General features: G+C 40.7%; 2 protein-coding genes across 4 annotated transcripts in view; one reads left to right on the plus strand and one right to left on the minus strand.

Moving 5' to 3' along the window:
• Window positions 1–680: 680 nt before the first annotated feature.
• On the minus strand, window positions 681–1,436 carry LOC129719757 (uncharacterized). Its single transcript, XM_055671159.1, has one exon. It carries the CDS (start codon window positions 1,434–1,436, stop codon window positions 681–683), a length of 756 nt encoding a protein of 251 aa, XP_055527134.1.
• Window positions 1,437–5,713: 4,277 nt separating this feature from the next.
• The window catches only part of LOC129732867 (trithorax group protein osa-like), a 36,450-nt gene continuing 27,405 nt past the window's right edge, over window positions 5,714–14,758 (plus strand). For all 3 annotated transcript variants that reach the window (XM_055694264.1, XM_055694353.1, XM_055694438.1), the window contains exon 1: window positions 5,714–6,705. The gene's annotated coding sequence lies outside the window, so the exon portion shown is untranslated. The remainder of the gene's footprint in view (window positions 6,706–14,758) is intronic.

Genomic DNA, 14,758 nt, shown 5'->3' on the forward strand with positions numbered 1-14,758 from the left:
CGAGTTTTATCTCTCACGTTGCAGATGAATCGCTGACACCAAGCAATTACTCTTACAAGCAAGTTGAACGAGGAGAAACGGGTAAATATTTCGTTTACAGATGGCTTAGTTTTCACAACGGTCGCAACTAGCTTACGCGATTCGTTACTGTCGATTGGTGGCGGGATGGCAGTAGGTATAGGCCACGTATTTTCAGGTATTCGAAGCCATTCTGGACCGTATTTCCACAACTCGCTCTCCAAAAAACTGGTGACGTCCATTCCTCGCGATAACAAGTCGGCGGGATGTTCCTTTCCAGATACATGGTTCCACCGACAGCCGTGTGTGATCGTCTGTATTTCTGAAACTCGGTTTGCAATATAAGTCTTCCAGGTGCGAGGAGGAGCTTGGAGCCATTGGAGCGTAACCGTAGAGTCGGACCAAAATATTGAACTGGAAACTTCAATCTGAAGAGCTTGTCGTACATGCCGGTATAGACGAGCTCCAATGCGAGCAGCGCATAGTTCAAGCCTGGGAAGTGTTACCTGCTTTAATGGTGCAACTCTGGACTTAGCCGCGAGTAGCTGCACGCGTATGTTACCAACTGGATCGAAACTTCTTGCGTAAATACAAGCGCCGTATGCCGCCTCTGAAGCATCCGAAAACGTATGTAGCTATACACAGGAACGTGGCAAAAGAGCTTAACGGTTTACTCTAAACTCTGCGATTGCTGGCAGCTCGGTACAATACTTATTCCATCTATCTTGGATGCTTGGTGGTACCTGTTGGTCCCAGTCGCACTGTGCAAGCCAGAGATCTTGCATTAGCATTTTGCCTCGTATGACGATAGGGGTGATCAATCCTAACGGGTCGAAAAGCTGTGAAATAGATGACAAAATTGAGCGTTTTGTCAAACGTTCATTTGGTTGGTCGATTTTAGAATCAAAACGCAGTGTATCGGCCTCCGGTTCCCACCCGATTCCCAGCGCCTTTATAGCTTCGTTTGGGGTGACTGTCAGCGACGATTGCGTACCGATTTGGTCTTGCGTAAGTCCTTGTAGTACTTCCAGCTTATTTGAAGTCCATTTGCGTAAAACAAATCCACCTCTTTTACATAGCTCCTCAAGCTGTGCTCTTAACTGTAAAGCTTCGCTAATTGATTGTGCACCACCTAAGCAATCATCGACATAGAATCCCTTGCGAAGAATTGGCTCGGCCAACGGATAGTTGCTACCTTCGTCTGCTGCTAGCTGCTGAAGTGTCCTCGTTGCTAAAAAGGAGGACGGAGCTAGTCCGTAGGTGACAGTTAGCAGCTCGTAAGTATGAATGGGTTCAGAGTCACTAAATCTCCAGAAAATTCGCTGATAGGGTGTATCATTAGGATGTACGCGAATTCGTCTATACATTTTTTCCATGTCGGCGACTAGTGCGATCGGGTAGATTCTGAATCGGAGCATTATCGAAAGCAGATCGTCCTGCACAACAGGCCCAACTCGTTAAGCATCATTCAGTGAATATTTAGTGTCAGTCTTCGCAGATCCATCAAAGACAACGCGCACTTTCGTGGTTGTGCTTGCAGCTTTAACTACTGGATGATGAGGAAGGTAGTATCCATTTTCGGTTGCCGAACCATCCTGAGGATTGAGTAAGCGCATGTGACCTAACGAAATGTACTCACTCATAAAGCGATGATATTCCTGCTTCAAATCACTATCACGTTTTAGTCTCTCCTCCAGTAGCTTGAATCTTCGGAGTGCAGCAGGTTTCGAATTTCCAATCATCTCATCGAAATGCGGTTGGCGAGGTAATCGCACCATGTAGCGACCTTCAACGTCTCTAGTAACAGTGTTAGCATAGAATTCCTCACACTCTCTCTCCTCAACTGAGTAGTCTGAGGAAGAAAGATGCTCTTCAATCTGCCAAAATCTTTCCAAACTTTCTTCTAAACTGTTAATACATATTGCGGTGAAATGACACTGCACTAATTCTGGAGAAGATGGAACTTGGCTACCGGATCCGGCTACTATCCAGCCAAACACGCTGTCGACTAGTTCAGGAAGGCCACTTGCTAAACATATTCTTGCGGATGAGGTAAAGCAGGCGAAGAAATGAGATACGCCGATTATCTTATCTATTCCGGAACGCTTATGGAAGTTTGGATCAGCCAAAAATAAGTCGCTGGGAATGCTCCAATCATCGATCGGAACACTTTGATCAGGCAAATCGGCTGTGACCTGAGGAAGCACAAGAAATTCCACATCACGAGCGAATTGGGTTTTTCGTGATCGAATTTGGGTGGATACAGAATCCTTAGCTTTTATCGAAATGCCTCCAGCACCTTGGAGTTGTACGTTAACTTTTTTCCTTTTCAATCGTAACATTTGCGCCATCTTATCTGTAATTAAATTTGGTTGAGATGCACAATCGAGTAATGCTCGAGCGAGATGTTCCTGTCCATAGGAGTCTACGACCACCAACAACACGGTAAGCATGAAGGCATTATCTTTACGTTGTCCTTGTATTGCGTAAATGGATGCTTGTGGCTCATCTGGAATGTGCGTCGTAGTGGGCTCGACGCGTGCTGCAGCGGCAGTAGTAACGTTTGTTTGCGCCGATACCAACGGTAGATTGACATTTGTCGTTCCTGTTTCTCTGACCTTGAGTTCCTCTACATACCCAGAATGTATGCTAGTATGATGCCGCTTCTGGCAGGCTCGACAGCTTCCCCTAACAGGACACTTGCTCACCAAATGACCATCTCGAAGGCAGTTGAAGCATAACCGCTTGGCGTTAATCTGGTTCAGTTTTTCCTGTAGCGACAGCTTCCTGAATTGACGCATTGACATGCCAAGCCGGGTGGCAATTCCATTTTCGTTCGCTAGTTCCTCTGTGATGGCGTTTGTAGAAAACTTCGTCGTCCCGAAGGGCCGCCTGCATTTCGATGACACACCAGACGGACCACGCATCGTTGGAGCAATGTGCGAACTGGAAAGAGATGGTATCGTATCGTGGTTTACAAAAATCGATTCCAACACACGCATTCGTTTCTGAAGGAAACCAACTAAGTTAGCGTACGACGGTATTTCGATTGTTGAAGCATGCTCTTCCCATTGTCGCAGCGTCTCGTCGTGCAATCTCGTGCAGAGTAAATGCTCTAACATTGTACCCCACGAGTCTGTGGGCTCTCCCAACTGCTTGAGAACCTTGATGTGCCTTTCAAATTCGTCGACAAGCCCATGAAGTGCGGCTGCGGATTCTTGCTTCATCCGCGGTGTTTCATAAAGAGCTTGGAGATGGCGTTTTTTCAGTAAGTACTCGTTCGAGTAGCGTGACACTAATGCTTCCCAAGCTAAATTGTAATTTGCTGCACTAATAGAAATTGATTCAATTACCTGTGACGCTTCTCCTTTTAGCGCTGCTCGCAAATAATGGAATTTTTGGATATCTGCAACATCCACATTGGTATGTATCAGCGCATGAAAGGTATCATGAAATCCAAGCCACTCTTGGTAGTCACCGTTAAACTCGGGCAAAGCTATAGAAGGCAATTTTAAACCAGCAAGACCAGAGTTAGAGCGAGGGGGGTTAGTAGGGAGATCAGCGCTAGGAAGAATAGGCGGCAGAATAGATAACAATCCGGCTTTTATTTGAAAGAGCTTTGAACCAAAAACCAATCAGAGCAAAGTTAAGATTCCTCACCATACCCTCGTTTGTTGTTTCGAGCCCCTCCAGCTCACTTTGTGTATCCTCCAGTGATTGCCATACGATCTCCAGATTCTCAAGCCGCAATTGAGCGAAGCGAGTAGAGTTGTCCGCCGGGAGATCAGTTGACGCATTTTGAGTTCCACATCCATCATGTATTAGAAAGCAACGGCCACCACCTTGACAGATCAGCACCAAGCTCAGAAACCAGCAATAAATTCCAACCGGGGCGCATATATCATGTGAAAAGAGAAGAAAACAGCATCTAAACGTACCAGTACAAACTGTGGGAAAACTTGGAAAGCAGCTCACCTGCTGCCTGAATTTAACAAGCCTTGTATTGATGAGAATGGCAGCAACTGATGACTCGATTTCCTCCAATATTTCACGATGGCGTCTGAATACCGATAGTGCTTTATGAAATTTCACGATGGCGTCTGAAGTACAATTAGGCGCTTTATTCTCTGACTGGCGTCGCAAAGATGGCGATAATTTCGTGGTATTGCTCTGTCCGAAATGAGCCTCGTCACTGAACACAATTTTGCGCGAAAAACATTTTTCACAGAGGACGAATTTTGGTAATGAAATTCAATTGTTTGTAAGCGTTGTTCAGGCGTAAGTCTGTTCATGATGAAATGGTAAACCAAACTGAGTACATTAGACTTTGACAGCTGTCAGAATTCCCGCGTAAACTGTCAAATCTGAATACACGAAAAACCAAATACCAAAAAAAAACACCTTTTATAAAGACATTAATAATTTATATAAAGACGCAATAAATCCAAAAAGTAAAAGATCTCGAGAAGCCGAAAAGCTCGAAAAATCGAACAAACGCTATTAGAGGCCAGAAATGACTAACAAATCCTGAAAAATATAAGATCTGGAAGTTTTGTAGATTTTTCCGCTATTTTTCAGGTTTTGGTTTTGAACTTTTTAACTTCAATAGTGGTTTTTGTTTCCAAATTCTAAATTCCAAGAGGTTTCCGGCTCTTCATTATACTATCCAATAGAGAATAGAACGCAGACTGATTGCAAATAAATAATTCGTTCAGATATAATGAAACAAAAGATAGTGACAGTACTAACACATTCTTTCACGCTTGCAGAATGTTTCCATAGCTTCGGCGATAAAAAGCATCCTTTTGAAATTCATTTAAAAAATGAGGTTGACACGCTGTAATCCTTTCCGGATAGCATTCAAATAAAACTGAATATCTCGAAATTGCTGAGCACACAGTTCGGTTGCAACTATTTGCTCTGTAACGCTAGCAGCCGGAACAGGACAAGCAAATTTCGCAACTAAAAAACCTTACCCATAGTCTAAGAACGTTTCTCCACAACCCCCGCTATGCCCACTTCCCGCGTCAGGGTATCGCGAAGCCCGTTGTTAGACACTGTAATTAAATTACAATCTCCACCCGACCAAGACACAAACTTGGCAAAGAGCTCTTCAGAATGAATGAAAAACTGTTTGTAATTTGTTATAAACAAAATCATTTTTCCTGCCAACCTGACGGTGTGTATCGTGTTCTACAAGAATCGACATCGTTTCCGCTTGCTGCTGCTGCTGTTGCCCAGCTGGTTGCCAAACCCGCCGCCGGCCCTGGGTCCCGCGTGTGATGCAATTTCTGTGTTGTTTTTTGTTGCTCCCTTTCGTTTCACTCTCTTCCTTTGGTCTTTTGATGAGGCGGATCCCTCGGATGAATTCTGCAGCCTAGCCTGACTGACTGACGGTGGCCAGTGCGCACGCGTTCCACCAACCCTCCTACCAGGTTGGACGCAAGGGAACATATTTGTGCCATCCTGCTTGCACTCACGCTAGCTAGCGTGTCGTTTTCCGCCAGGTGGTTGCACTTTCCGACAGGCTTGCAGCAGCAGCCTCGACGACGGCCTGCACCTCGGAGTTCATTCACCAACACCAGCAAAGCGCACACCGCACACGGAAAAGCCCATCGCCTTGCCTGTATGGGTGCACACCCTGTTCGGGTACCCGTTTTCCACCGGACCGGAGGACATTCCGTCGTCAGTACGTTGTAAACTCGGTGAAGGTAAAGATGAGTTTTCACCGTGGTCCCGTGGCCGTTCGGTTTGCACTACCAGTGAACTAAGTTTTGCAGGAAAGTTTTTCCCAGCAACAACCAAGCACCAAAGTTTTCCAGAAGTGTGTGATCCCGCTACTGCTGCTGCTGCTGCTCCTCTACGGCAAAAACCGGGGGAAAAACTTTGCAAACTTTGGGAGCAACAGCCGAAAAACTTTTCGCACCCCGCTCGCGCGCGTTCCTTCTTCGCGAAAATCGTTCAAGCCCGCTAGCAAGCGGGCAAACAGCAGTAAAGTTTTTCCGCGATCAAAAGTTTGCAAGTTTTGAAGTCGCGTGGAAAGTGTTTGGGTGGAACAGTGTGCTGAGCGCCGCGCGATCCCGGGGGCGAGACGAACGACAATTATTTCTGGCTAGTCCTCTGCCCCATCTCTCATAGCGTTGCATTTGTCGAAGAGAAGCGCTAAGTTTGCCGGTGAAGAAAAGTTTCCAGCAGAGCAGGACGCAGCGCGGGGAAAGCCGCTAAGAATCGGGCCACCAGACGACGCCGAAGTTGAAATAATTAATTTAAAACAAATCAGCAAACTAGGGAAGTGTGTGCGGTTTTTCCGAATGTTCGGTTCGGCGCCCTTTTCGGGGGAAAACTTTTGGGCCTCTCGTGCAGCCGCGGTACTTCCGGGTGCAGACCAAGTACAGCAGGTACAGAGTGGAAAAAAGTTCCGAAAAGTTTGCGAATTTTACGTGCGCTCCGATTAGGAAGATAAGTGAAAATAAATAAAACACAAAACTGATAGGCCGCAAAAGAAGGTGCAATTATAAACAACAAACAGCAGCCGGTCGAGGGAGAGGGAGGAAATTCCAACAAATTGAAAAGTAGAATCTACGCAACTGCAGTTTTGAGTGAAAAGTGGTTTGCGGTCGAGCGGTTAGAAGGTGCGCAGGATAAACTGGACCTGGAAGGGAGAGGATACCGCAAAAGGACGATAAGGTACTTTTAAAGAATTTTTTGCTTTGTTAAACTTGTATTTATACGAAATACAAATATCAGAAACTGAAAGTTTGAAACTTTTTATTTCAAGTAAATACAATGCAATCCCATAAAGAATTGTCAACATTTATCGAGGAAATTTTTCGACAAATAGTAGATATGTCACAAGGAGATTTTCGTCGATTAGAGAATAATTTATATTTTATACTTCCCTGTCCTCCTGAAGCATTAATCGATTTATGCGTTAATTTGAAATTAAATGTAGACTCTAGAGAATAACTAATATTATAAAAAGTTTGAAACTTGTTTCTACATCTCAAAGGTAGATTTTAAAACGGATATCGCGTTCTTCTAATTCGTACAAGTTTGAGCTAATTTTGGCCAAGAATTTCATAACAAATTAAGCCGCTTAAAATCTGTTCATATAGGGTATCGAACGTCTTCGTCAGTGGTTTTCTTCGTCAGTGGTTTTCTTCGGCAGTTTTTCTGCAGTAATCTTATGCAGAAGGGGGCCGATAAGATTGTTTGGTATACAGAGGCTTTTTTTCGTGCGATTCTCAGTCTGATTTGGGATCATTTTGTATTTTGTCTGGACTGTATATTTTTTCAGTGAATTAAACCTATATTGGAGATAGTATTCTAAATTCCATATTATTCCATACATTATTCATTTTTTTGCAATTCAAAGCATTTCTCTGGCTGTTTAAGACTTTTATCGTCTTTCCTGGCATTCAAAAGTGTATTATCAATGATTTTCGAGATCATTTTCATGTTTTTAAGTAACATTTTTCATCGGTTAGAAATCTGATTTGTGATCACTTTCATATCTTTTTAAAATATTCTGTATTTAAAAGTAAACGTTTGTTAAAACAAGGTATATTGAGCTAAATCAGGTTCAAGCAGTCTATAAATTCCATCATAAAATCAATTCAAATCAATTCAAATATGACAAATAAAAATTTCATGCTCTTCAGTCTATCAATAAAAAAAATACAACTTTTCAGAGTTTTTGCACATTGTAATGATTTTCTAACGGTTTCACATTTTTTTTCATTTATTGTTTTCAAACTACATTTAGGTAATGTTTAATAACTTTTCGGTGACATTTTTCACAATTCTCTGACGAGCATTAGACTAATTCTTAGACTTTTTGAACGCATTGTGGCCACTTCTTTTGTTGAAAAGTGAATTTTTGACTAATTAAATTGCAACTTTTTGATAACTGATTAGGTGTTCTGCACTGGTATTTATTATTAGATTTTTTCACATTTTTGTGTTAATCACTCAACGACTTTCGACTATCTTGGAGTAACGTTCGCTCAATTTTTGACGACTTTTCAACCAAATTTTGTCGATATTTGTTGCAGTTTGTTTGTTAATTCTATGGCGATTTTTAAATAATGCTGTATGGAGCTGATATTGGTACAAATTTTGACGGCACTTTGCAATAAAAAAAAATTAGCGTAAGGTAAGTTTCTGACGACCCCTTTTTGACTGTTATGTGTTCGGCAGGGTACTCGGTCACCTTTTCAGACTTTACTGCTTTGAAGGTTAATCTAAACTCAGCCAGCTAGAATTCATAGAATGCTCCTAATTAGTGGAATAAACCAGTTTCTATTATCAGGGACACTGAAATTTTTTGCTCCGTAACTGCTCGGTTGGGTACCCGGGTACCCATCCAAATGAAATGCTTCTAACTCTGATTTTGGATGTCGTCCCGTCGAAAGATTAGTAAATTTGTCTATTTTTAGTATCTGGGTATCACAAGTAAGTCCGGACAACTTAGTACAATCGTCAATAGAACCGAGCAACACTGGTTTGAAATTTCATGAAATTACCCAAAGAGTTGATTTTTATTCATTTTGAGAAGGCGATGCGGGTAGTTAAATTTGAAGATTTTTCCAACTTTTTTTACGATTTTCTAGCAATATTTTTATAAAAAATACTCTTTTTTCGAATATTTGATACAGATGATTTTCGACGATCCTTTAGCAACATTCAGAAAACTTTTTGGTGGCGATGTCCAGGGTTGTTACACTCGGCGCGGATTTTGCATTTTTGGTGAATTTTGCGTTTCTCGCGGATATGGCGCGTTTTTACTACTCCATGGTGCGGATTTTGCGGAAAGCCTTGCAATCATGCTTTCAACAACCTGAAATTTAATGAAATTGAAGGATTTCACACGTATTCGACTCAGTGGTTGCTAGCACCGTTTTAGAATTCAATCAAACTTTGTGGGTGAAAAGCAATTAAGTAACTTTCCCAGACAACCACAAATCGAATATCAATATATGAAAATTATCGCAAATATATTTCAACGCAGTCTTACCGATTTACGATTGTGGGCTTAAAGTTGTAAGACATGAATTGAATGAATATCATTATTCTTCATTACGTATATCGCCTCCAAAATAGTACGTATATGCTGTTTTTGCGCATCGAATGCGAGTTTGTAAGAATATAAAAGTGCAGATATTGGAATCGCAACATTATTATACGTATAAAAATGTTGACTGGGTTGCATACTTTATTCTTCATAATGTTATTAAAATTTTTTCATTGACCGATAGATCTGAGGATCACAAGAGAAAAAGAAAAGATTTCAAATAATGACTTTTGGGTCAGAATTTTCATTTAAAACTATTGAAGAATTTATCTTCTGCGGAATATGACCAGTAGGTGTCGCACCAGTAAATAGGAATCACATTTTTTTAGAGTTTTGTATGGAGTGGTATGTTTTCGGTTGAAAGGTTGAAAGATTCAGTACGATGGTCTGTTCGACGTGACTGTTTTGTAACTCGCGCAAACTTAGCATTTGCGTTAAATTGAGGTTCGAAGCTTATTCTACGATAGTTGATACCTACGTACATTAGGGTATTTGCTGAAAATTTTCTTGAGAAAAATTCTTATGAAGACTAAAAGGCGCTCGTTATTCACCGCAAACTGATTGAAATTTTTAACGAGCGGCTCAATATGGAATTTTGTAACAAAACTACTGCAGCCTGCTGCTGTTGCTACAAACTTTCCTACAAATAAGAAACAATTTCGATTAGAATAAAGTTTTGAAAGCTACTATGAGCAAAGAATCACACTTTCAAAAAAATTATTAAAATTGTTTCTTATGCGCGTGCGATAGATAACATTTACTTCTAGCATCGTAGCGCCTTACGGCCTTCAAAAGAGCTTTTCCTAGGAAAATTTTGTGCAAATATCATGTATCGATATATTTTTAGGAGCCAACTGAGCATCTCTGGAAAAGTGCATTTTTTAACATAAAATCGTACAGAAATATAGAAAATCGGATGTAAAAGTATAGTTCCACTGATTAACCTGAAAATTTACGCAATTTTCATAGGACCCATAAGGAACACGAAAAGTGCATTGGAGTGAGAAAATAACACCGTCCCTTTTCCCCATATAACCGCAACCCAGTCTATTAAAAACTAGTTGAATATTCCCGGCGATGCACGGGATCAAAGGTTTCAATACTAAGAATTTTTTTTTTTATATTTCATTGCTGCACAACTCGCTTCAGAAATATTTCACATATTAGGCGTCCTGGTGATGGACACATCATGAGAACGCACAGAACTGAAATACCCATACTGGATTGTATTTTGTGATTTTAGGCTATTTTACAGGAACTGGTAGTTGCCATTTCGGTGATGGAGTTCTGAATATACCTATATTATGTGATATTCGGGCCATTACAATCGGTCGGTTACAATAAAACCTTATTTTATTGTAATTTTTGAAAGAATGACATCAACGTGTATTTCTCTCTAAGTGCGGTGTATCATAGAATTCTACTCCGTTGTATGGTGTTTACATCACAACTCCTGGAATGTTAGAATTGAATCCGTGCAACGTAAATTTGTACGACATGCGCTAAGATTCATCCCTTGGCGTATTCCCTCAAATCTGCCAGCCTACATTGAACGCTGTCGGTTTTTAGGAATGCCAACTTTTGAGCCGAGACGATTCGAGGCGCAAGCTGCATTCATTAGTAAAGTGCTTCTAGATGAAATCGATGCTCTGTAAGTCCTCGACCACCTGGACATATATGCCCCCAAACGATCTCTTAGACCAAGATCCCGGTTCAATCTGCCTCAACGGAATACATAATAACGTTTGCGGTAGAAAAATGAACTTTTTTCAGATGATGATGAAAAAAACATCTAAGACAGATAATTGAGTTGGATAAATCTTCCATTAATGGTAATTATATTATCTTATTTGCAAAAAAAAAATCTACGCCCTTGCGAGCTGCCTTCCACCAGTTAACCGGAACATTCGCCATGGCGGATGAAAACATGCTTGTAGGCATGTTTTAAGCTCCTCCTTTATTTTTTTTATAAATTCCTCCTCCGTTTTCGCGACAAAATTTGTTGGAATAGATCTTGCGCTTCAAGTTTGTCAATGGGACGCAGCTGGCGGATTCGCCGACTTCGGTACCACATCGATATTCAGCCGCTCCATCTCTTCCCACGATCGCTTCGAGCAGTGGGCCGACGCCAAATCTGGTCAGAAAACAGTGTCTTCGCCGTTAGGGTATTTCTTGATGAACGACGCAACTTCTGGCAGGCACTTCTACTATAAATTTCCCCGTTCGCGGCCAGCCCGGAGTGAAAGAAGAGCGGTTTTGACATCCCCTTCTTGCTGATTGTCAGCCACAGCGGCACCTACTTGGGGAACTTGGTGTGTGTAATAAATATCACCTCGGAGCTTACGTTGCCATCCAGGGTGAGATAGGTCTCGTCGTCCATCACCACTGCCCCGTCGCGATTCGCCGGGAAAATCGACTTGACCATTTTATTCAACCGCTTTCGCTGCGTCATTGCCTGCAGCTCCGATACAAGTGGACGGGACTACCGCTTCCTGACATGTATGTCCATGTTCTCCAGATACTTTTTCACTGTTTCAGCGCATGCACCAACCTCCCGGCCAAGTGCACGCAGCGATTTAGCCACTTTTCCATCGGTCTTCCTCTTCAGCATCCTTTGAAGCTTCATGTCACTCAGGGTCGTTGGCCGCCCGGAACCGGGTTTTCTTCCGATGCTCTAATCGTTGTCCAATAGTGTCAAGATGTTGTAGATGCCGGAACGGGCATACCCGGCGTCCACAAAGTGCCGCACGATGTTCGTTTTCTACGCGGTGGGGGATGTTTTTCTGAACGGAGTAGCTTCACTTTTTTCGCCATCACAGTTAGAGTTTGACTGATAGAGCTGTCAATTTGTTTTTTGCTAACTCATGGGTTACTATGATTGATGATCCATGAGTAGTTTCGTCAGTGCGATTAAAGAATAACGTCTCACGATAATTTTTTCCTTGGGCGTTTCTGATTCCGCGTTCAGGAAGTAAACTACAGTCTGAAAATTCTTAACATTTTTTGTTTATTTTCTGCCGAGTTTTAGGTGATTTTTTTGGAATTATTTTTATTTTTATAATTTTTTCAACAGATTTTTGGCGGTTTTATACCTGAACTTTTTGACTTACTTCAGAGCGATTTTCCGATAGATGATTTCAATCAATATTTTGTTTCTCTTGAGAACATTTTTGATAATCATTAGACAATTTTCTACCAATTGTTCTCTTTTTGTGGTGTGAATTGTTGATAAAACATTGGTAATGTTTTGGTTACTTTAGATATCAAAGTCAGCAAGAACAAAGGAAGTCAGACAAAGACGTGAATAAAATAAAGGAGGGTTCGAAGCAATAATAAATTTAAGGTAAAAATGAGGAAACAGTGAAAAAATTACATAGGAGAATTAGATGAAAATACTGAAATCATAGTTTGAAGATACATGAGCATTGTAGAACAAATTCTATTTCGTAAAATAAGTTTGAATATAATATTAATTAGAAAAAATGTTTACAATACGTTTCCGAAGCGCGGAAAATGCTAAAAAACATTCCGAAAATCTGAAAATCGAGTTAATCTCACAAATCCAAAGTAGAATTCAGGGCGTGAAAGCATTTTCTAGCAATCATGATCTTCTAGACACGCAAAAGTTGGATGGTGCGAAACCAGTACATTATTATGCGTTTTTAGCGCAATTGTTGATGTTGATGTAGTTTGGAGCCAGTACAATGATTGCGAGTTGGGCATAACGCAAATTATGCACTAAACTCTGCTACGCAGTTCCAAACTACTACACTTAAAAATTTTTCACTGGAGTTAGTATCGTCATGTTGATCTGTACTGCTATTAATAATGCTTTTCAGAAGGCTCTCGTCGAAACAGTGCAACCAGCAATCAATACTGATAATTTGGGTACTGTCTAGATTAATGACTAATTAACTGATAAACCCAAACAAGTTTAAAAAAATTGGGAGTCTTAAAATTGGATTTTTTCACGAAAATGAAAAAAAAATTTTAGACGCAAATTTTCAAACGAGTTTTTTTCGAAACTATGAATTTTGAGTTGTGCCAGTATTGAATTCAACTGACGATATGCGTATGGTTCCACGATACTGGCACCAGCGTCACTAAGTTGTGTGGGAAAACTTGTATCGCTGAAGGTTGTTTTGGCTGTAGAGTATTATTAGAGATGAGCAAATCGTTCATATGTATCGGCGCACGAAAATGAAGCACGATTTTTCGAGCGCCCTTAAATGATCGTTTGCCCGAAACTGAAGTTTACTGGAACATCACGATTCTCGTGTGTATGATTGTATATTCTGATTTCAATCTATGTCAACGTATTCGCAGTACGACTGTTACGTTATGCATTTCACACATTTGTTGTGCGATTTTAGCGCAAAATTTGTGCGAATCGGAAATTGTGTACAAGACTTGAACTTTTGCGTGTAATTAGGGAGTAACACTTTCTACTCAATTTTGTCTTTTTACAACGTTTAGTAGTGAAAATGACTTTGTTTCAATACGAATAGCGCTGTTTCGCTTCTAAACTCAAGTGTAGATAATTTTCTAGCTAAAAAAAACATAATTATTTGGTTAGGGATAAAAAAATGCATGTTCTTCTGTTATTCTAGGGTTAATCTGTGATTGTACTTTGTACACTGTTTATTTAGTAATTTCTTAATAGATTCACATTATCATCGGTTTCATTTGATCAGAAATATGAATAAATAGATTCTAGTGGAGAGCAACTTTTGGAAGTCATTATCATAAAATCAAAGCTCGATCCAGAGCTCCACTGGGGATCGCTCTACATGTTTGTTCTTATGTACAAAAGCAATGTTTGAACAATTTTAAGAATAATGTTGGATCTTTTGCTATCAGTTCTCGTTTTCTTCTCAGTTTGCGTATCTTTTCCTTTACACTTTTTCAACGTTCGCAATTTTTCCAACGAATTAGGAATTATTTCTCTTGATTTTTATTTGTTTTTTTTCCTGTGCAATTTATGATTCATAGGCCTGATTATGATTTATAGACCTAATTTCGGAATTTGTCTGCGTAAAATTTTCTAGAAGCAGCATTCTGCTCGTTTTGTTTGGCTCTATCTGAGTCTCAGCAGCATATTTCTATTGATTTTATATCATACATTGTTTTGGGTCCTATCTAGACTCTGCTTCTGAGTCATTCTTTTCCAGCGATTTAAAACCAAACTTTGCATAACATTTTAAACATTAAATACTCTAATACTAATATAGAAATCAAACAAATGGTAACACAGATTAAACAGTAAACACATACATCTTATCGGTTCGGATCGTTGAAGCCGGAGGAAGCTTCGCTTTCGTAGTGGTCGTGGGATGATGTTCAAGTCGACCTGAGCGAGAATCCGAGGTGCATTCATTTCCCCCACAAGCACCTTAGCCAGAAACACAGTTTTCATGACCTTTCGTCTCTTCTGATGCGTGTCCATACCCAACAAGTGACATCGGCTCTCGTAGGATGGAAGTTCATCAGGGTTTTGCCAGTTATTCTGTTAACCCAGACGTTGTGAGAGGGACTCCATACTGCGGCTGCTGATTTCAGTATAGACTGCACTAAGCTAAAATACAGTGAGCGTAGACAGTAGGGGTCACGAAATTCACTGGATAGTCGAAACATAAATCCCAAATTTCTGTTGGCTTTGCTGATGGT

This window comes from Wyeomyia smithii, chromosome 1, assembly GCF_029784165.1.
Source record: "Wyeomyia smithii strain HCP4-BCI-WySm-NY-G18 chromosome 1, ASM2978416v1, whole genome shotgun sequence".
Taxonomy (NCBI): domain Eukaryota; kingdom Metazoa; phylum Arthropoda; class Insecta; order Diptera; family Culicidae; genus Wyeomyia; species Wyeomyia smithii.

Bases quoted from the DNA above. Each gene is read 5' to 3' on its own strand.
- LOC129719757 (XM_055671159.1), bottom strand. From the start codon at position 1,436: ATGCTCCGATTCAGAATCTACCCGATCGCACTAGTCGCCGACATGGAA.